The 24,119-nt window shown below is 38.3% G+C and overlaps 1 protein-coding gene and 1 long non-coding RNA gene across 4 annotated transcripts in view; one reads left to right on the plus strand and one right to left on the minus strand.

The window, feature by feature from the left end:
• The window catches only part of ADAMTS18 (ADAM metallopeptidase with thrombospondin type 1 motif 18), a 77,479-nt gene extending 69,013 nt beyond the window's left edge, over window positions 1-8,466 (plus strand). For all 3 annotated transcript variants that reach the window (XM_085306433.1, XM_085306432.1, XM_085306431.1), the window contains 4 exons: window positions 2,225-2,416; window positions 2,727-2,939; window positions 4,386-4,533; window positions 8,245-8,466. In XM_085306433.1, coding sequence (XP_085162559.1) covers window positions 2,225-2,416; window positions 2,727-2,939; window positions 4,386-4,533; window positions 8,245-8,360 — 669 coding nt within the window. In that variant the 3' untranslated portion in view covers window positions 8,361-8,466. The remainder of the gene's footprint in view (window positions 1-2,224; window positions 2,417-2,726; window positions 2,940-4,385; window positions 4,534-8,244) is intronic.
• Window positions 1-24,119, minus strand: part of LOC146595078 (uncharacterized) — a 149,771-nt gene that overhangs the window by 28,521 nt on the left and 97,131 nt on the right. The window contains exon 3 of the long non-coding RNA XR_014896021.1: window positions 11,396-11,501. This is a non-coding gene — a long non-coding RNA (uncharacterized LOC146595078). The remainder of the gene's footprint in view (window positions 1-11,395; window positions 11,502-24,119) is intronic.

The raw sequence follows: 24,119 nt of genomic DNA on the forward strand, positions 1-24,119 counted from the left end.
ATAATGAAAATATTGCCAAAAATTCTGCTAAAAGAAAGGGAACAGTAAAAATGTTGTAAGGACTAATACTTTGCAAGTGGCTATATTCATGAAAGTAGTATGTAAACTGTGTTATATATTTTAACTAGCCTTTATATGTGATCAGACAGCAGGGCTTGCCAGAAGTGGACACATCCATTCCTTTTTAGTACATACAAACAGATTGATTTTTTTTTTCTGGTTTCATAGCTTAAGGCTCTATGGATTCTTTAAAACCATGAATCCCTCTGGGATTAATTCCCACAGCAATATTAACTTTTCTTAGAGATGAAAGGCAGTCAAGGATTGAAGAATCATTTYGGCTAGATTTGCATATTAATGTACACGCATTTTTTGAATTATGGGCTGATGAAGTTATGATTTACATGTACAATAATCACTTCTGTACTTTAGCCTTTGTTAAGAGTGTAACTGTTCTCCTAGAAGCAGAGYAGCGCTGCAGTTTGCTGCTCTCTCAGGAGCCCAAGAGAGTAGCCATGGCTCCTAGGCAGATTCCTGCATGTACACTGCCTCCTCACAAGCATATGAAAGGCCTGACAATCTACGGACCTTAGTTAAAACACACACACACACACACTTAAACGAAACTCGTTTCTGCTCTTTCTTTCACTGTTATTGATGCTGGTGTGAACTGCTAACATAAGGATAAATGAAGTACTAGCAAATCTGTAGATTAGATACCCAAGAATGTACCTATATTAAAAGGGCTGTGGAACTTTTGAGTTTTTCCATCTTCATTTAATGAGATTCAAGGTGGATTTAAATGCACTGTAAAATGTATTACTCCTGTGCACACTTTTTGGTAGCTGCTCTCTAAGTGTTCAAGAAGAGCTTGACCAAAGCATTCGCAATCAAGAAGTGCAGACTACCTCTCAAGAGGTGTACCCTGTCATGTACTACAACCGACAAGTAACTACTCAATAGTCCATAATAATAGAGTTTTAACACTCAATCCTTCCAGTGTATGTGAAGGAGTTCTTACCACAGCATGAGATTTTTTAAAAAACAGAGATGACTAGATACTTAAAAGGGAAGAACACAGTCTTYAAACATACGCATACTTCCAAACTTTCCTTTATAATACTAAGTTTGCGTTTTTCTCCTCTTTAGGAGATACATGTCTCAAGTTGGTGACAAGCCTACTGACCAATTTATCAAAGCTTTTAAGACTTCAATTGAAAGCTGCCATGTCACAGACTCAAAGAAGCTAAAAGAAAAAAAGTGCAAAATACTCAGTCTCTCTTCACAAGTCAGAGAGAGAGTCATTTTAAATGTAAAGGGTTTTTTTGTTTGTTTAGAGGAAAGATTATAAATCATAGATTTTCAGCAAACAGATGTTTCTGTTGCAACTCTGCTTTCATTAAATCTCTTTAAAAACATTTATGCTTCAATATGTATAGTGGTAGCATACAATTCTGCATTTGGAATGTGCCTGTTAATTATTATTAAGAACAATTGAAAAAAGGTGCAATGCAGCAGAAAGCCAGCAGCATTATCTCCAGGCCATTTATTTCCCTATTTCACCAGAAATGACTTATTAATGTATTTTGTTGTTTGCTAAGGCAATGAAAAATATAGATTATGTTTTAAACTGAACCACAGTTCAGCAATGCCTACTTATTCCCTGGTGACTTGTCCTAAGCTTCGGTTGTAACCTTGGCAATTAACAGTATCTTTGGTCAAACATCTTAACTGTTGTCTCTATCAGAGTCTGCCTTGTAGTGAGATTCATATGGTGAAAGAGTCCTGTAAAGATTCCCTGGGTAGTTTTCTCTGCATCTATCTCATCCCTCTAGAGCCAGGTGAAGACAAAATAACAAACAGCTGAGAACATCTTTTGTGAGAGATTTCTGAGATAGGAGGTTAGGACCAGCTTTCAACTATGTTGTCCAGGGAAAAAAGCATTTTGCTCACAACTCCAGCTTCCCTCATCTACAGAAGAGGGTTATACATGTGGGCTATAAAAGCTGACAGTCTACACAAAGAAAGCACTTAGAACAATGTTTGAAAAGTGGCATATAAATGTTATTTTACTACATATATACCAATAGAATTTCAAGTTTGCTTGTATCATACTAGCAGCTACATAGCACATTATCTTTGTTTTCTATGCTTTGCTGTAAAATACAAAAAATTTCCGATTTTTATTTCCTCTAGCTCAAATGAGTATTTCTTTCCATCACAGTGCTCCAAGACTTGTGGGAGAGGTGTTAAGAAACGGGATGTCTACTGCAAAAGTACCAGTCCTCCTAAGCAGAAAATCTTGCCTGAGAGCATGTGCAGCAGAGACCAGAAACCTGAATCCCAGCAGACCTGCGTGCTAGGACGATGCCCCAAAAATGACCGGCTCCAGTGGGTGGTTTCTTCTTGGAGTGAGGTAAAGTGATGCTGTTACATGATTGACTCTGTTCCTTTGCAAGACTTGAGAACATTGACTCAGGACATGCACAAACCTCACAGAAGAAAAAAAACAACTCAGCTCTACTTGAAAATCCATTGTTTTAGGCAACTGCCTATAAAAAAACACAGCTCTACATATCAACATATAACTTATATGTACCCTGATGTCCTTTTTTTTTCTCAACTTCAACTGGCTGGGATCCATATTTCAGTTTACAGATTATAGATGGTCTTTGTGTTTTCAGTTGTATAATGCTTTTTAAACATTTTGTACTTTGTTTTTGCAGTGCTCAGCCTCTTGTGGCCCAGGCATGCAAAAGCGAGAACTGAAATGTGGTGAGAAAAGCATTCATGGAAAATTGATCACCTTTCCTCAGAGAAGATGTAGAAATATCAAGAAACCAAGTATAGATCTGGAAGGAGCTTGCAACAATGGGCCCTGTCCATCACACACCTTTTATAACATGATGTCTGGCTGGTATTCCTCACCCTGGCAGCAGGTAGGAATGAGTAGCTTTCTTGCCTCTCCCTCCCTGCCCTGACTAACACTGTATCTCCAGCACTAATTGCACGTCCTGTCCTCCTGGCTTGAGGAGCTTAAAAAAGGCACGAGTTTCTTCTACACAGTAGTTCAAATAGCATCCCCTAGAGCTCTGCATTACAGAGCACTGAAGAACTAAACAACTGCAATGGGGCTGTTGATGCAGACAATCTATCCACCGTAATGAGAAGATGAGGTTGCAGTTTTGGTCTTGGACACACCAAACTTAGAGGAACTACGGTGTTACATGCCAAAGAATGGACACTAGCTGGGTTGGCATAAACAGCTGGAGTGGCAAAAACTACTGTAGTGGTGTCTTTAGGGCCATATGAGTCTGAGCTATCTAGATTAAAGCTAGCTTCAGCCTATCTAAACATCCTGCAATCAAACGTCTGATTGTACTGAGGAGATATCCACAAGGCTAACAGTCCAGAGGTGTCTCCTGCACATAATCATTCCCTAAGGAAGGTCACATCACTCAGACATTGAAGCTTAATGCAGCTGGTCCATATTCATCATGTATTTTGGTGCAGTTCATTTCTTTATCCTGGAACTGAAGAATGTCACCTAAAAATGTTATTTGTACTCCCAAGGCACTACATTGCATGCTCATTTTCCAACTCTTCCTTCTCAGACTTCTTCAAACTGCACTGTGATTGAACTATTACATATCTATATGCACAATGTACATGAGCATCCGCACAGATTGTCTGGAATTCCCTAAATACTATGATTAATTATGGGATCAGTCTGTATTTGTTTCTACATTCTTGCAAACAAGCTTCTGTATTTCTGGAACTTGTCTACTTCATGAGTCACAAATCAATGAGACACACACTCATTCAGTAACATTTACGTGAAACAATGTATGCCTAACAATTGCAATCAGATGAAAATGATCACATTTATCTTAAAGACAACTTTTCATGAAACACATACAAGTAAAAACCTTATTCACTTTAAAATACTTCATACATCTTCCTGCAAATACATAGTGTTTTTCCCTAGGTACTGTCATTATTATGGTTCTCACAGGAGTTTTATCTCTGTTCAGACAGCAGGATTGGGCCCAGAGGCTCAGACTTCAAAAGAAATCAGTGCAGACAATCAGGAACAGGTTTTCTAAAATGTGCAGCTCATGTCTAGGTATCAAAGTAAAGAACCATATTTTCAGCTGACTCCTTAAATAATCAAACTTTCTGAAGAGTTCAACATGGGGAACAGATGCACAGATCTTCGAAAAGCTGGGCCTGTTGGGGATTGCGGAGCATCAGCACATCTGATCCTGACCTCTCTTTCTTTGAAAGTCTCATCCAAAGCCCTTGAATGTTTCTCCTTTGGATTTTGTGAGCTCTGAGAGATTCTCTATAATGAAACATGGCTTTTCATGTTTTCCTCTTGGCAGTGTACAGTAACATGTGGAGGAGGAGTGCAAATGCGGAGTGTACAGTGCCTGCGCCAAGGGARACCAGCTTCTGGGTGCTTGCCCCATCAGAAACCTGCAATCCTGAGAGCTTGCAATACAAACTTCTGCCCAGCCCCTGTCAAAAGAGGTAAAGCCCAGCTCTACATGCCGCAGGAGGGTTCATTGCTTAGAGCCCTGTATCCAGCAAAAATCACCTTGTTCAGTTATACTCACTGGAGATTAATATTTGGCATGTTCCTGCACACATGAATCTCCCCCAAACCTTCCAGCTTTACTGTCACTAATACTAAAGCAGCTCTCTTCTCAAAGAGAGCCCTCTTAAAACATGCATGACAGTATAACTGACACAGACAGGAAAGTATTTTTAAAACAGAGTTACGTTCAAAAAAAAGGGGGGGGGGATGTTAAAGGAAGCTTTGCCTTTTGGGTTTGACCTGCATCTGACCTATATCTTTTGACGATCTTGTTGAATCACATCAAAACATCCTATCCTGGTACTGATTAAATAATTAAAAACAGTGACTTTTGAACTGAGCAATGAGAACATGCCATTTATTTTCAGTATTTTGATGTCCACTCAAGGTTCAGATTACACCTATCTTTTCCCCAGTGTCCAAAAAYGCTTTGTCGAGGATGTAGTTGCTCTTCCCTTTGCTCCTGATCAAGTGTTATGACATGTGCAGTCAGGGAACACAGAATTAAGGTCTACTTGCACCTGTATATCTCCAGTGTCCCTCTCCATCTCTTTAGCAAGTTTTCTGATTTGAGAGGAGTAAGAAGAGCAAGAGGCTGTTTGTCTCTCTGGATGGCAGAATGGGAATTCTCTGAACCACCACAGGAAAAGGGCATTTGCCCTCCCATGTATTTGTGTACAAGMTGGCTACAATTTGTGCTTCCTTCTTAATGGAGGAAAAAAGCTCACGGAGGCCCAGGTTAGTCCCATGTAACTCCAGTTACCCAAACATGCTGAAGCACTTCATGCGTTATTAACTTTCATATATATACATACTTCACCTTATGCTGTCTTGTTACCATTTTTAAAGCAGGGAGCTGAAAGTAAYATTTATAAAACTCAGGCGGGACTGCAAGAGAAAAGTGGTAACAGAGCTGAGATCAAAGATCAAACTCTGGCCCTGCATCTTGTAATTTAAAATTAGCCAACCTCCCCTCTCATCTGTACTATTTCAAGACATTGTGCCTAGAAACCCTGTAAAACTCAGTAATACCTTAATGTAGCCCTCTCTATTACATCAACTCAAGACACACACAGAATCAAACTTTTATCTGGGAACCTAAACCCAAACTGCTCCTCTCAGTCAGCTGTAACTCAGCTAGACTGAATATTTAGATGAAATGGTCCTAAAAGGGAAAAGTAAGCAGTGTCACTGGTTTTATAAGTAATTAAATAATCCTAATAGTTAAAATGCTAAATAACTTTTTTAGAAGTTCTGCTGTACTTCAGAATTTCTGTACTGCATGCTTTTTTTGTCAGGATATAGCAAACATTATTCTTTCACCCCAGCCTCCTTCTGCCATATTTCATATCTGGAGTAATACCTGTTACTAATGTTGGACTTGGCCTGTTTCACTCTCTCCTCACATCTGCAGGAGCCCTTTCTTCTTTACTATAATTGGGTCATCAGGCTCTAGAGATCAATTAGCTCTTTGCTGTTCTCTAACTTTCTGTCTAAACCAGCAAAAGAGAGAGGGAACCAGCTGTGCTGGAATCACATCGAAGCAAATCAGTCTCTATTATCAGCCATGCAGCTCCAGTTCAGTGATCACAGACAAGAAATTAATGTTTCAGGGCAAGTTTACACACTTCCCTAGACAAGTTGGGTCATTTCCATCCCTCTCTTACATGCAGTTAYGGTCACCATAACCCCTAGCCAGCAAATCTGACTGCTTGAAATGCATCAAAATTAACATAAAAATAATTGCATAAATGGCAATAAGGAGCTGAAGGACTGATCTAGAGTCACTGAAGTCAGTGGGAGTCTTTCTGTTGATTTCAATGGCCTTTAGATAGGTCTCAAGAGTAAAGTTTTTGACCATACCTCTGTAATGTTAGCATTGTATGCTGATCYTCAAATGGGACATAAAGATTGATTAGCATAGCCTCTTCACTGCTTATATAACTTTTTTTTTTAAGTCATAGGTAACTTTGGAAAATTCACCCTCAAATGGCAAGCAAGCTTTTGTCTGACTTTTACTTATTTAAGGTGAACACAGGCTTTCTTCACCTAGTGCTTTGCATGGTTTTCATGTGGTGTCTGCTTTGAGCACCATGGCAAATTTGTTTTTGATAGACAGTAGGTCAAATAATGGTAACTGTGGTGCTCAACTACCAGTTTCACTCTTACTGACACTCAAGTAAGAATAGAAATGTCACATTGTTGAGAGGGAAAGATGCAGTTTGAGGCTCCTAGTTCATGAAGAACCGTTTAAGGACAATATTTTCTTTATATAGGATTAGTATTTACAGGGAGGAATATATGTTCTAAAAAAAATGAGGAATAAAATGACATCTCTTTTCTGATTTTTTTTTTTCCATAAAAATACATATGAGAGTGATAAAGGTATTAAAAAAAATCGCTTTTGCCACCTTAAAAAAAGAAATCATCAGAACACCAAAAAGTGGTGAATGATCAAAAGAACTTCATTTAAGGAAGACTGAGATAACTGCTGATCTGTAGAAAATTAAGTTCTCTGTGCTGTGTGAGGCAGCATTTATCTTCTGTGTCTCAGTGTGGCTCATCAGAGAATGCAGACAACACTGGCTCCATGTAAATTCCTTTCATTGACCATGTAAACAGTAGTTCTCAGGGCTGAACAGAATCTTTTCCCATGCTCATAGGAGATTTCAGTCTAGCTATAAATTTTGCTAAATCTCATTTAAATGTCTAACTGCTCTCTCAGACATTGTGAATTTGTTTATAAATCATCTGTATGAATCATCACTCTGCTCTTTTAAAGAAACATAAAGCATCCACTACATACATAACTTGAGAAAGGCACAGCTATGAAGTATTTTCAAACCTACTGGACTGTGAGCATAAACGATCTGTACATAAGTGAAATAAGATCTTAACTGAAAAGTCTGATTTGTTTATTTTTGTAATTAAAAGCTGTGCTTTTCGAAGTAAACACTATCAGCCTGTCTCTTTTTGCCATTACAACYGATTAAGATTTCACCAACATAGCACAGTCAAAGTCCTAAAAGCCTGATTCATGACACCTAACTGAAGTGTCTGAATTAGAAGCGAGATTGCTTGGGTTCCCTGTGTAGTCCAATGGAGAGAAATATGAGTTTCTGGCAAGTGTTGGAATATGAACACTTAGCAAAGCATTTTGTGTGCACTGAGTCCATGCATTCAGGTTTCCATACATATGCTCAAAGCTGACACTTGTCTGAGGCTCAAGTAAACTTTGTGCAATGTTTATATTTATTTACAAGCACTGGAGCAGGTTCCTTTCTGCAAATATTTGTCTTTAGAACAAAATTTATAATCAGCAGTGAGACCAAGGATGACTTTATCCATTCATTAGTGGTCTAATCCCTATTTCTTCCTATTTTCCTGAACTTTAAAGTGATGTGCCCTTAGTTCTTTGACGTCTGTAGTCTCTGATACTGTTGTATTAGCTCTATTGTCTCTATCAAAATAAGTTAAGAAATTAAAAATAAACTAGTAATTTTGCAATAAAACATAGGTCATACTGCCTTGTCTTTGAATTGAATATTTTTAACATTATGAATGCATACAAGTGTACAGACGTATTGCCTGGTAGAACTGCTGAAACACTGTCTTAACACATTGCTTGGATTTCTCTCCTTCAGATGATCCTTCTTGTGTGGATTTCTTCACGTGGTGTCATCTGGTACCCCAGCATGGTGTCTGTAACCACAAATTCTATGGCAAGCAATGTTGTAAATCATGCACGAAGAAGAACTGATAGCAAAATGTTATCATCTGAACCCTTCAGTGACAGGAGTCTCCTCTTCAATTTATGTTGGAATTAACTTTGCTTTGAGGCAGGACATGGTGCCACATAAACCACTGATAGAAGAGACATATTTTCTAAGGGAATGTCTGAGGTACAGTAATTGGTGGATAAATGTTGGAAAAGGAATGTTTCTTTCTTTTTTTCTTTACTTGCTGACCTCACTAAAGTACAGGGTACTAGGGATCACTTGAACACTGAGACTCAAGGGGCCGTTCTTCTTTCTTTAAAAGTGTCATTTTGCACTGTCATATGTTATGAGGAAGAAATTAAAGCAAGGAAGGCTGGCTAATATATAAGAAAGCAAAGCGAAGGCAATTGGGAGTTGCAGGAGTAAAGTTACAGCGTGGCAGCATGACAGATGGCGCTACCAAAAGTGTTTCCTTTTGTATTTTTTATGATAATATCCTTCTGGAGTAAGGAAGCTGTTTACTGCCACTTTTACAGGAAAGACATTCAAATGGCTGTTGTTTGGAGAATGCGATGTCACACGTGTGACCACAAGAAGTAAATGGTGCACTACGAAGATATATGGTGCTTTTCTATTATACTTGCTGCTGGAAAAGCAAGTTTTGCATCATGCTAATGTTTTTATTGTTTTGAAGAATTCACTTTCTGCTTTGTGTAGAAACTCAGAGGTGGTTAACTAGCAACTTGAAATGTATTCCTAGAAATATTCAGCATTTGAACATTGGAACTTTCAATAATGTTTCTGTGTGCTACAAGTAAAATAGAATTTCACATTTCAACTAACTAAAGAAACTCAGATTTATTGAGCTCGGTGGTTATGTTTTCAACTTTCTAAGCTCATTAGATAAAACATTAAAATTTAAACTTGATATTTTAAAGTAGTTTTTTCTCAGAAGCTAGGTTGTTTGAATGCCAAGATACTGAAGAATGTCTTCTTTTTAATCTCAAATCTCTCTTAAAATTCTGATTCATCAGTTACCCAAAGGGAAATACCAAGAATATGACAGTCCATTAATTCATGACAAACTTCTCTAAATAGTTATTTATTCATATAGGTGATTGATATGAAAAAAAAAAAAAAAAAAAAAAAAAATGTAACTTCTGAAATAGTCCTGTGGGTTTTTTCAAGAATTAACAAGTAAGTATTAACAATAACATTGCAGTTGCCAAAATGAAAAACAAAATACCAAAAAAAAAAATTGTTAAAAAAAAAGAGAGAGAAGATAGATAAAAAAAAAAAAAAAAAAAGAAAAAGAATGATTTGCTCTCACCAAATAAAGTTAAATCTATTTTTTATACATTTTCAAAATACTTTTAGAATCCACATGCAAACAAAATAAATGTTATAAACACAATGATATTTGTAACCATGCAGTATCAAGATGTTAGGTGACGCTATGTATCAAATAGTACCAGTTAAAAAGTTTCTTCATTGAAGAAACCCAACCTATTTGCCAAAACCGTTCTGAGACGGAGCTATGTCCTACTGTAATTTTCTGGGGAGCAGCTATGAGGGACATATTTATCTAATTCCACTAAATCCCACACTTTCTTTTGATGAATGTAGCCCAGTTTTACTGTTTTTTAAAGTATCATTTCAGTGAAAGATTAGCCAGCTCAGCACTAATGCCAGACAGTGGTCAGTTAAAATTAGCAGTTCCTTTTGCAACAATTTAAATGAAAAACATGCATCTTCTGATACTTTTAAGGAATGATGATTGAAAACATATCTCAGCCTACAGGCTCTGTCTCAATACTGGACACTGTATAACTATAACCTTTTTCTAGGAAAACTACATTTTYTTGTTTTGTTTTTATAATTGTGTTCTTTTTATTATTTGATGTAAAATAATTAATTTATTAATGCATAGCTTTTCCTTTATATTTCTTTGCTCACTTAAGTGACAACAAATGAGAAGAGAAAATGCTAATGTCACAAARTATGAGTTATGGTGTAAAAAAAAAAAACCCAAAATATAAGTGTAATATTTAATTATTTTATAAGCTTTGTAATAAATACACTAACAATTTCATTGTATTTGGAATTGTAAAATTCATGAATAAAATATGGAGGTTATAAGTAAATATCAAGTAATAGAAGTAGTATATGCATTTGTTTGCATCTGTGTTGATACCCATAGTATGTTTAAGTAAAATATTGTGTTATCCTGTTTTCTTCTGCTGTGTAACTGTCAAACGTCTGTGACTCTGAACCTACCCAAATTCTACAGAGCGGCAGCAACAAAAGCTCCTCACAAAAAAAGGCCGTCTTTTGGGCAGTGGAAACACAGATACCACAGCTAAGTGTGACCTCTCTGCCCATGCATGCCCTTGACATTCAAGTTTYGTAATGGGTTAATATTGGTGGGGAACCCTCAAAACAGTGGATTTGAGTGTCAACAAGCCATTACGATGAATGAGGTGGAGGTCATTCCTTAAAGGGGCTTCAAGTCCGTCATTCGGACTAAGGTCATGTGAAACTTCTCTACTTTTGAAGGTCCCATTATACTGGTAAGTGTGGAATGCTCTGCTGGTTATTCAACAGAATAAATATATTGTAGTTGCATTTTAAGATCATAAGATGTTTCTCATTTGAATGGCTGCCATACCATTGAGCTGGTTTGAGCTGAACCCATTTCAGGCACAAAAAGGCAAAATGACCACAACTTACGGTTTTATAATAATATTAAAAATTAAAAAACACAAAAATACAGTTACTTCAATTTCTGCAAGATAAAACTGACCTAGCTGATCTGTCTGTCCAAAGACACTGGGAAGCTCTGTACCACAGAACCAGCATGACTGCCCCCTGTACATATTTATCTGCAAGGTGCTTTGCAAGATAAGAAGCCTCTTTCAACAAAGCACTAGGTTTTACAGCCTCTTTCATCTGCCCAGGGAGACTTATTTTTTTCTAAAAGTGACTCAGATCAGAAGTTTCCATGCCATTCCATCATATAGACTGGTAGGGACTACATCTCTTCACTGGATCATTTTATATACACTAACATACTCACCACTTGTCCATTCATTCACCTTCACGCAGTTCTCTCTGRTAACAGCAGGCTCCATGGAATATTGCTGACAGGCAGTACGGCGTGTACTTCTGATGTCCACTACTATCTAGTAGGCAATAGTAAACAACAGATCAGTCTGCTCCTGAATGACGCTCAGCAAATGTTCTATTGAACATGAGTTGTTGGACTAGTGATTTAAATAATTAATATGGCTGTACAAGAATTCAGGCTCTAAACTACTTTGTGTTCTGGTCTAGAATTTTGGAATTAAAATGAGCCTGACAGTTGTCAGTGAATTACATTGTTGGAGATGGATGCTGAAAGAGGAAATATTGCATAAAAGTGTGCTATTTTGCAGTTGGATCAACCCCAAGTCTGCAGCTATTTTATTGCCGAACCCTCACAACGATATTTGGTATACAAAGCTTGGCAGTTTCCAAAAAGTATATTGCTGCAAGGCTGACTTTATAAAGCAGAATGGGGTCTTTTCACAAAGGAATATCTCYGTTTCCTGTAGTCAGATTTCATCACTAGATAAAGGAGGTATCTGCCTGAAACTCAAACAGATATTTAATGAATGGCTTGATTGTGTAAATCAAACTCAGCTACCTTGAATGCCCAGAAGACATGAAATGTTGGAGACAGATGAACATTTCACAGCATGTGGTTTTATGGTAACATGATCCACATCCATATTTCCTATATTTTTCAACAAATCCATTTCAAAAGCATCAATAAAATAAGTTAACATTTAGAACATTTAACTTATAGAAGTCCAACCCTACTCAGTGATTAGGGTCTCGTGTATACAAGTCATAAAAGCCTCACAGTCCCAAGAATATAACAAGAAACAATAGGAAAATAACATGTTAAGAGTGAGATCATTGTAATTAGGAGAAATTGCTCACTGTTGCTCATGGCTCACTGTTTGTCTGGATACTGCAGAATATTTCAAAGMAACCTCCAAGTAGATAAGAACTGAAAGAGCATAATATTGAGGAACTTTATCATGACTCTGTTCTGAAAGCAAATGTTCATTATTGAGGTCTGAGAGGATAGGAGAGGGGAAAGGCAGCAAGGAAGCTGGGAACAGTGGAGTGGAATGAATCAAACATGAGGCGTGTTCAATGCCGAGTCCTAACCAAAGATAGCGACTATCACTGGAGGAAAGCAATAACTATGAATCATTCAAATTGTTAGCCTGGCAGTTATCAGGGACTGCAGAGATGTGAGTTTTTGGCAAGACAGTAAGTCTTCTTTCCATCAAAAAAGTTCTGAAATAAGGAGATACAGCTGCTAGAAAATACCTTGAATTCCTCCCTAGCCAATCTTACATGAACATCAGCCAAATCAACCTGACCTTCCTGTCTACTTCCTGCACGTTGAGCACCACTGTCAGAGACAGCCTCAATCCCCTGTTCCTCAGAGGCACTCCAGGCTAGGGCTGGAAGGGGTTGCTTTGGGATTTATCTATCTCCTGCCCAATTTCTTCAGCTTGTAACTTACAAATAATCTTTGATTCCTGTGAGCGCAGGCAGTGACAGGCTGATAACAGAGCGACAGGCGTTCGCAGGCACTTCAGAGCACGCACATGCTGGCTCCTATTTACAGCATTTGTATTGCATTGTCTGTGGAAAGTCGTCGTCTCTGCCCTGGCTAGGGCAGGTCAGAAATGCACTCTGCCCCGAAGAGTGCCTTCCGACCAGCCACACACACTTAGTAGGGTTAAAGGAAGTAGTTACCTATTCATTTTCCAAAATGCCTGAACTAGAGCTGGAAGCTGAATTTCCTGATTCCCAGTCCAATGTGGTAATGTCAAAATCGGTTTTCCTCATGTTCCGTGAAGAAAAACATCCATTACAGGGCCTATACTTCAAATGAATAAATATTTATAAACTTGTGCCCAATGAGAAAAAGTATTCAGTCACAAAGAGACTTAGTTTTAATTTCTGGATTCTACCTATGCAGGCACAAACCTTTAGCTAAACCCTGATTTTCAAATTTATTTTCTAAATCAAGCCATTGTCACCACACATTTCACCCTTAATGCTGCATTGTGTACTCACCAGGATTTAAGACAGTCTCTTAGCATCCTTTACATGACTTCGGCTGCCAAGCATTAATTTATTATGTTCTTTTGTGATAATGCTCACTAATCCTTTCATATTAACATAGSAGAGCAGACACAAAAGCTCATTCAAAAAGAATATGAAAGGATTTATGATAGAAATGTTTACTCATTAAATTTTTACCTGTGAAAGCAAACAGGTTTCAGAAGAAAACATGCACAAGAACTTGGTCACTGCAATCTTCCCCTTCTGCACTTCCCCTTCTAATTACACCATGTTATCTGAATTAGGTTTGTCTAATATGAAGAACTAATGCAGGCCTTCTCCCCAAAGCAGGAATCTCCTGCTCATACTCATGTGCTTCCACTGTAAATCTGGACCTCCACTAGCTCTATTTAGCTAATAGTTCAAGACCACTGCAGGATTCAAGAGCTGCTCTTGTACAAAGTCCTCAATGTCTGTCTATAACGCCCTTTCTGACTGACTTTCCACTGGGCTTTTAGCATGGTAATGCATTCCAGCCATCCCAATTCCTCATCTCAAGCACTGCAGGAAACTGTGAAGAGACCCAGGACTCCTGCAGGGTTCAAGCAGAGAAGGGGAYCCTGAAAACAGAAACAGTAGATTTTTCCTTCTATGAGAAAAGATCAGAGAAAATTCCACTAATATTTTCCCTAGCTACGGATATAACCAAGTCTCACAAGAAAAGTCACACCAGCGCAATGCGTTCCCCAGAGCACTGGAACTCACATTTCCACATTGTGCACTCAGCGTAACTGTTGAGCAAGTAAAAAGTAAATTAGCTGTCTGTATTTCACATAATGCACCACCAAAAATTATTTTTCTAAGTTTATAAAACAAAATGCTTTATGGTTTCCTTTTTGGGGCRCTTTCCAAAGGTGAAGAATAGTTTTTGATTTAATAAGTCAGTCCTCTATGTTATATTTTTGCCACCCAAACAGATTATCTCACAGATTTTTCCTCAAATGATACAAATAGATGAATCCTGCAGAAAGGATAGTGCTTCTCAATTATTAATTGTGTTCATGATATGTCACTATTTATCCACAGGAGTTGAATGAGAAAATTAAATTTACACATCATTATTTCACTCTCCAGAAAAAAGATATTCTACTTCTGGGCTTATTAAAGGAAGTTTAACTTTCAAATAATTTAACTGTACAATACTCTCCATTTATAGATATTTTAATTAGATCAGAATATGCCATTTCTATCTGCTGACATTACCTAAAAGCATAAAGGCCATTAGCTTTTTAAAAATACACTGCAAATGCTAAGTTGCCCCATAGTACCATGAGTTATCATCATCTCTGCTGTCTATAAGGAAAAGTCAACCAACACAGACAATAATAGGCTGTAAAGACAGCTCTCCAATTAGATATAGTACATACTTCAAAATGTATCATTTACCACAATTTAATTTTGAGGGTTTTGGTGTCCACTTCTAAAATACTAGTTGCAAAACCAAAATTGCCTATCAGCAAACTGGGACAGCTCCTTTGAAAAACATTCAGCTATTGTATGAGATTTTAAGCTGGCATATAGCCTGCTGCGATACGCATCTACATTACATGTTCTGAACTTGAACTGCAGTTGTGTTTTGTGGTCAGTTAACATCTAATGCTGACATGTTTTTCAGTTGCAATGGATGTCATAATGAAAATCATGAACTTAAAACTACTTTATTATTCAGAWAACCGAACAGTTTCAAATCACGATCTTGTAACTAGATTATCATTCAGATAACTGAACTGTTTGCTCAAATATTTACTAATCTGTAGCTAGACTGGTCCTATATTACATTAGCCATACCAATTCAAATCAGCGCAATTCTCAGGAAGCTGATATAAAACACATAACTCACTAAGACACATTTAACATCTGGCATGTTCATCAGCCATTTTATTTATTCCTTAGCACAGTGATTCTACACTCGAACTTACACATTTCTGAGAATCCTGTTCAGTTTCACCAGTCATGTTATTTGTAAGGTAAGCTGGAGCTAAATCAGAGACCCTGTCTCCATGGCACAAGGCAGTACTGTAGACTAGCTCTGAGCAGCAGTGAGAAAACTTCATCTGGGTTAAGCAGCTCAGAAGCCAGAAGTTCATAAAACTGTTTATATAACAGGGGTGGGTTGATGCCAGTGCAATAAATTAGTTTGAGATTACAAGATTTCTGAGCTTTGACCTGTTGTGATCAACCACTGCAAGGCTGAAGGGAGGCCAGACTGATTTTTTGTGTTTGCTACATTGTAGTTGCACTGCTCTGAATTTGACCCGTGCTTCACTGTTCCTGCTGGTCTTCAGCAGGAGCTAAAATGGGTTTTTCATCTCGATGCATAACTTGGAAACACAGAATGGAAGGGAAGCTATCTTCTGACTGACAAAGGGCGGAGATGAGATATGCTGATACTCTTTTGTTCTTGGCTAGGGTGATTTTCCCACTCTTTCTACACCCACTGCTGAATGTATCTCCAAGAAGGAGGATGTTTCCCCAAGCAGTCAAGATCCTCTGGACATTTTCAAATACACTCCTTGTAGTATTGCACGTATTTTAACCTCTCCAATAATTTTCCTGTGAATTATTAGGTTTTGAGTCTTTGATCTTTTGTATCTAAGCTACTATAAGGTTGTAGATAGTGTTTTGCAGCTTCTGGTACTTGGTAGGGAAGGAAGAGGGCAGACAACAGCAGACACTTCTGGTTCATTCTGGACTTTACATCTATGACATGGTAGTGTCTTGCAGCCAGAGACTGGATTTGATACATCAAGTGATACAGGCCTTTGACCATCTCTCTGTAGTTCAGTATATCCCTATCCTCTCCTTGATTAGTTAAGTGGCTAATTTTATTTGAGGCAGGCATCAACTCTCACTTCATGTCTGCATGGAGTGTAGCACAACAGGGCCCTCTTATTGACCGATACTGATAGCAGAACTGATCTGCTGACAGATGATGACTTAAAGGGATGTTACAAATCTTACCTCTTCTTTTATGTCAGAACAGTTACCCCTCTATCAAGGCAGATGCTAGAAGTACCACACAAATTGTTCTTATCCACATATATAAATAGAAGACTTTGATCTTCACGGCTGTTAATCTAGCCTTTTTTTTTTTTTTTTTTTTTTTTTAATACAAGCAACTTAATTAGGGTAAAAAAATACAAATAAATATTTCATGCTATACATTTTTAATCAGAGAATAGCCAGAGTAAGGTAGTTTCACCAGCTTCCTGGATGACACAATCACACTTTGCTCAAGTTAATAACAGAGTGCTTCAAGAACTGTTATTCTCAGTTCTGGCATTCGTAAATGTTCCTCCCTGATCTCCTCATTAACCTTCTGAACCTCATGCCTACCAGATTCCAGCCAGCATCTTTCAACTACCAAAGGATTCTTTGAAATGAGAGCTTACACCTCAATTTCCAGACTCTCTAACTGCARTGCACTAACTCTATGGAAAAGGGATGCAAGTAGTGAATTTGTCCTTTTTAAAAACATGGTTGATCAAAAAATAAAGTTCCAATAACGTGAGACTCATGCAGTCCTGAAATGGTCAGACATTTTGGCACATAGCTCTGTCTCTCTTGGACAATTGCATCTCCCTTTTCACCGCTTCTCTTCCTGCTCCAGAGCTCCCTCCCAAAGCCATTGGGAGATGGGGAACAGAGTGCGTTGTAGTGTCTTGGGGTAATCCACTCTAACAGGGAACTATGTTGATTAAAAGTTACGGTTTTGGAACAGTAAAGCTCCCACTGCCGTCCATGTACAAGTTACTGCTTTCCATTTAAGCCTTAACAGTCACATCTAATCAAGAGAAAACAAGGATATTTTTATGAATTCCATGAGAAAAATTCCCCTCAGGTGTAGGTTGCATGGTTTGATCAGTTCCAGTATCATGTTTTAGCATTTCATATTAATCCTGCAGAATCCGAGCCAAGAATGCTAGCTTTCATACTCTCCTGATGGTCAGGCAAAAACACTTCTGCAATTTCTTATTATTCCAGCTAAACTTGCAAATATGTAAATTAAGATTTATAGTAAATGAAGGCCTAAAACCATGTGTTTATCTTCATGTGGAAAAAGAATCATGTACTTGCAAGATGCCAGAAAATACCAGAGCTGGGCAGAGAACAAGCAAATTACAGCTCCCAGGAGGCACTGGAGAGCTGTACATCAGCATTTTGTGTCCCGATGACAGGAAACAAACTATTTCACAGCCTAAGATTTTCTGGAAGATATGGGCTTGACCCAACCCCCAGACTGAAGTATCTCATTTCAGTGTTTCCAACAGAAAATTGTTAAAGTGTCAGGTAAATCTAAGTTTTTCAACAACACTAACCTAAAAGAAAAATTATGGTTTATGGAATATAAGTATCCTGTTGAAAACACAGTGATGGGAAAAAACTGATCTAGTAGAGATAACATTTATATTCCTGTTATTCACCCATTCTCCCCCTTGCTTCTCCACATATGAGCAATTAATATCATTTCCAGCCCTATGCTGATTCAGTTTTGCTGCAATCCCATTAAGACAAAGAGATGAGATGCTGCATATTCCCTGTCTCATGTTTTTGGGGYAGTACAGAGAAACACAAACCATGCAATCAAGCTTCAGAGGTGCTCTAGAGAGATGCATTCCTGTGTGGTCTTATTCCCTGCTTTAGAGTCAGCATTATTGAAGACAATGAGATGACAGAGGACAAGAGAGGGATCCAYGCATACTTTCCTTCATAAGTCAGGGTTTCCAGTGAAAAGTATTGGAAAACCTAGTTACATGCCTGAAATTCAACTCAGTCTGAGCCTTGGGGTCCCATTTTCATTTCAGCCAGAAGTAATTTCCCTGAAGCTAATGGAGTCATAACCACACAAAATCAGCACGTATAAGCCAAACTCAAACCACATCTAGCAGTGAGGACTGTAACAACATGAAGGATGTTAGGTGACCAGCATACATTTTTTCTGGATCTATCCTCTCATATACAAACCATAATTTCTAGGTTCTGGAGGTTGCTTTGCCTCACTCCTTTAGCTTACTGGAAGAATTAGCCTTAGTTACATACAGACAGTTTATGCTATTCCCTGTTTTTGCCTATGCTATATAAATATCCTACAGAAATTGAAAAACTGGTGATGCAAGGAAATCAAAGAAAGACTTGAACTTAATTGATACAAATACTTAATTCTGCTCCTTAGTATTTTCCACAAACCTGGAGATAAAGTAGCTTACCCCAGGGATCTGACATCCGGTACCCGCAGTCACGCTCCCTGAACGGAGGCCTTGCAGCAGGCACCTGCGCCTGCTCTGCCTGACCGSAGAGCGCTCTCCAGCGCGAACGCCGGGAGCGGCGCAGCTGCGAGCGGGCTGCCTTTCCGCGCCGGCAGGAGCRTGTGTGCTCCTAGACAGCCACCTAGCGAGCACAGCGAGGAAGCAGAGCTGGAGGAAAAACTATCGAACTCTTAACGGAGACTGGAGTTACACTGTAAATACGGTGCTACAATTAGCAACGCGTTTTGTAGATTTTTTTTCTATTCAGAATAAATGCAGTAGCACAGCAGAAATACTTTTGCATCACTTAACAGCTGTGGGACAAGATTCCTCATTACTTTGCGATTCTGAAAATGAACATTTGGGAAGGAGTTTAAGATTATTAAAGAAGATATATCTGAGGGTCAAATGGATTTCAGAACTATGCTTAAATACAACTATATGTGTATGCATGTATATATCTCGATATCTAGAGATATGGAAATACATATCTTTATCTCATCTTTTTTTTTTATGTACCAATTTCTGCATCTAAACTCTACTGTTGATTAAAAATTCTTATGTAATATAAAAAAAAACAAAGCCCAAAGAGAGAGATCCTCAAAAAAACCCCTGATAACTCGCATAAAGCGTCTGTTTCACTGGCAGGTTTACATCCCAGCATTTCTGCAAATTTAAACTTGAAAGTGACTATGAAAAAAATGTCACGCTTGTAAGTAAATCAAGACAACCTGTGGCCCCACTTTACATGAGGAATAGTCCTTGCATTTACTTCTTGTGTGTGTGCTAAATTCTAGGTCTGTATCCACCACAGGTGTGCATAGGAAGGGTTTTTGAGTTTGCCTTTGCAAAGTTTTCCCAGGGAGACCTCTGACAAAGTTGCACAGTCATAGTTTCATAACCATGTTAGTGTTCCGAATACCACTCCTGGGTGTCCAGAGAGCCATAACATGCAACTTTATCATCATGAATGTGTAAGATTATAATGAAACAGCCAGAGTTTGCACCTCATAAGTCCACTGGTTACAGATTAACCAGTGCTTGCTAAATTGCTTTTGCTATGAAAACCACCTGTGAGATGAATGCTCCCACAAGGTCTCCTTTTACGACAGTGATCATTGAAAAGAAAATGAAAAAAATGATCAGCTGAAATGAAAAACTGAAAGACTTGCGGAAAATATTATCAAACCACAGTTAGACATTGGACGAAGTTTCACCTAGTATTAATATTCCATAAAATCACTGCAGGGAGGTGGGTAAGTTAGAGAAAAAAATTAAACGCAGATGATGACAATCTATATGGGATGTTGTAGAACTGCTATGTAGAAATTTACTGCCTTCCAAAAATCCGATACAGAGAACTACCATATAGAGAACTACCACAGATCATGTCAGCCCTAAACTACTGCTGCAGCCTTCGATGCAGAGTTTTTTTACAGACTTACAATGTTTGTAAACCCCAAGTCGAACAATATACTAAAAATAGCTGTAAGTTCACTTTTAATTCCTCTCAGAAACATCAGCACTACATACCTAATTAAATATCCTCAAAACCCATACACACACACAAAATCGAAAGGGAAAAGACATCTCTTTCATGAGGGCCAGATGATTTTAATTAGGTCTCACTCAAAACCTTCCTACTGCCACATGGCACAGCTTGCTACAAAACACCCAGGCACACTGAGATTGCACAYGGTGGTCTAGGCCTCTCCTTCCTCTTTCATACTGGTTTCTCCCTTTTTGTCCTGATTTCTCCACATTAGCTAGGAATTTACTTTCATCCAGAACTCAGACACTTTGGGGGCTGGTGCCATTTGCTGATTTCTTTTCTCTTGCCCCTTAGGAAGAGAGCGCCGTGCATATGACACGCTTCTGCGTAGAAGCTCAGCATATGCACAAAGCTTTCACRCAAATCTGTGGAGGAGGCGGAACAGTATTTATTTATTCTGAATAGAGTTACAATCCCCTTATCCTCCCACAGAATAGGTTTGCTCTCAGCCCAGCACCTAGAATGCAAACTCAGATCTCACTGCCCACCCCACGGGGCATTACAAATTAAACCCTCGTGACTGCTGCACAAAGCAGTTTGCCCCTTCCTAAAGGGATATCAGCAGAGGGAAAGTGGGCACCACTACCAACACAACGCATCTGGACAAAGTCAACATTTCTGCCATCTTCCACCACTAACCCCAGTTTTCCTCTCTTTCGCAGTCAGAGAGGAAATTGTGCCGTAGCGCTGCRGCGCTCTGTGCCACTGCAGAGACGTGTGGGATAGGCACCTTTCAGCATCCCGGTTCCAATTCCGATGCTCAACAGGAGCGTTTTGCATTAAATAATTGGGGACTCTTTAAAGTACAATCCTGCACCTCCGCCTGTCCCAGCCATACTTATGAACAACAAATATTAAATTTTGTATTGCATGAGAATGAAATAGATATCCAATTTGCTCTAAGTAAGTGTTTAGAAACGTTCCCAAAATAATGAAATAATTTCATCTGCTTCAATATGACAGATAGCCATTGACATAGTTCTCAAGGTCCCTTACTCTGATCTTGTATGATGTCTCCCTTCTTGGCCCTGAGTATTTTTATGCTTAGGGTTCTGTTTCGGGTGCACTATGGATTCAAACATGCCCAATGCCTAAGTGTCACAAGCCTCATCCTGGGCTGAACAACTGCTGCTTACTACGAAACTTTATCTGTCATGTCCAGGGGTCATTGCAGATCTTGCAGCAACTTCTGAATTTGTGGTTTGTTTATTTTTTTTAATGCCAAACCAAGGAGTCTAGCAAATTAATATATAAGAAGTTTTGTTCCAAGACTTCTGCTCATTTGTTTGATAATTTGTTTAAGAATGTTCTTCTGCCATATGGAGTGAAAAATCTAGACTGGAACTGAAAGGATCTTTGGCTCAGGCATCAGGAGACCAGCTTTCTGTGGCCTCTAGAAAAACATCTGGCTTCTCATATGAATGACTATTAAGTTGTGTTTCTCCTCCTTTGGTTTGAAAATAGGGTAGAACTTGATTGAAGATCTTTGTCATGATGGGCTTAATCCTAAATAATTCAGAGTAAATATCTCTCTGGGGTTCTGTTTTGGGTTTTCTCATTTAGAAAGAAATTCTACCATTTCCTATGGTGAATTATTCCTGTGAATGTAAATATGGTATCCCTCAAAGCTTCTGGAAAACACTGTAAGAAGTAGACTAGTAAAATTAGAACTATGAATTCTCTTGTAGAGGACAGCTTGGTGGATTATTATTGCTTCCAAGGCCATTAACTACAGAAATATTCATTTTTAAACTTTCTAGATCTGTTGTAAAACAGAGCTTGGATTGTTTCTGTCCTTGATTTGTTAACTAGAGTTATTCTTTTTAAGTTTTCAAGGCATTAAAAACATGAACTTACAGCCGAAGCTGGTGAGAACTTGAAGTATGGAACTACTAAAAGTTCCCCTCTGATGTCAGAGCAAAGTCATTTTATGGGAACAACATTGTAGATCAAGATATAAAACACTCTCAAGCATGTAAAATTAGACATATATTTGAAATGACTTCACTCTGCATTTATATTTTCAACACTGACATGCTGGCATAGAATAGGTCTGAGTAACCTATAGTACTAGGAAAGCATATGTTTAGATCGTCAGTGTACTTATGTAAACGTTTGTGTTATCCTGTGAAAATGAGATATGCATTTAACTTTTAATATTTGCTTGAAATTTCTGACAAATTCACCTGAGCTGCAAACAACTAACCTTCTGCAGTGTGTGCATGTAAAAGATGCTGTGCAGACATGACTGCCTGAGAATCTTTGCAGAAAGTGAAGTTTCAAAGTCACCTCAAGAATAAGAGAAAAAAAAACACCCTATATTTGTTGGATGATTTCCTTGCAAAGACTGATTTGTTCCATTTTACTGAAAACAACTTCAGGGAGACAAAGTTGTTAGACTTCGTGCAGAATGGGAAAAGAGTTGACCCATCTGAGAAATGGAGATATGCCTACTAGTTTAATAATGTTACATGGCTTAACAGTGTGCTTGCACTGATAATACCAAAGAGCTCAGATGACACAGCCAACAGAAACACACTATTGAGCTTGGAGATAGCTTTTCTCCTTGACAGTGTTGCTCAATGCTTCTGAGCCTATCTGGGTATGGAGAAAGTCTTGTATTTTGGATCTGAAAGGAAAAAAAAAAAAAAAAAAAAAAACTGTTTTCACAGATTTAGGGGATTTAAATTCAGGCAATCTGTGAAAATGTATAGAAGCAAGAACTTCCCACAGCTCATCTAGAACTTAAAAGAGGTGTTTGCTCATGCTATTTGATGTTTTACACTCTTCATGCAAGACAATTCCCTCCTTTGATCTCCCCTAGTGGTCTTAATTTCAGAACAGAAGTGTTATATCACAGAAATAGACTGCATAGTGAGATGGCGGAATAAGCTGTAGAGAAACTCTTACGCCATATGGGAAAACTTTAAAAGCAAGTTGAAAGTGTTCAGATTATTAAAAAATGAATGCTAAATCCTTCCTCTATATTCTTAATGGACATTATTATAAGAAAATCTAAAACAACCATCCTCAAAAGTATGCTATTCTTGCTGTTTGGCATCAGTGAGACCTGAAAACTTTTCCTTTCTTCTCTTATTCTTGTATCTACACATGAAGAGCTCTGTTGAACATAACTGCAACATGGCTACTATTAATAGGCTCTGAAGACATGTGAAGGAGAAGCCTGCTCTAACTCATTTTTATGTTGGTATAAGAGGAAACCATCAGAGGTTGCTGTTAGAATAGGAAGAACATACTCTGCAGCATGGAGAAGGGATGGAGCAACAAAGGATGGAGCTAGACTTGGCTGGCCTGACATGCATTGCTACATTTAAATCATGTGTCCAGGTTAAATCTAAACTGTAAAAAGTCTTGGTTACACTGCTCTCAGCACATTGGCAAAGTTGCATCCTTACAGCTAGAGTTACAGGTCTGGAGAGCAGGTGACCTAGTTCTGGCCACACAGATCTGGCTAGTCTTTGTTCAAGGATATTTTCACCTTTGAGGTACAAACTAGAAGAAGCTTTGGCTGAATTTAGATCATTGTAACTCATTAAACATTGGCACACAGGGGAAATCTTGTATGAAGAATGGAAAAATTCTTATTTGATTTAATAGTACTAGTCATGACTTTCTATTTCTTCCTGCAATTTGAGCATAGCTCTTCTCTCTAGCTTTCTGAAAGCACTGTATAGAAGCACATGGCAACACAGCTGCACTGCTGCAAGGAGTCTTTCTTTCCTTCTATGAGGAAGGTCTGTATGTGAATATAATTCCAAAATTTTCCAGCAGGTGACAAAACTAATCAAGAA

The sequence above is a fragment of the Rhea americana genome, unplaced genomic scaffold (genome assembly GCF_003343005.1).
Source record: "Rhea americana isolate MKP2758 unplaced genomic scaffold, rheAme1 scaffold_24, whole genome shotgun sequence".
Taxonomy (NCBI): domain Eukaryota; kingdom Metazoa; phylum Chordata; class Aves; order Rheiformes; family Rheidae; genus Rhea; species Rhea americana.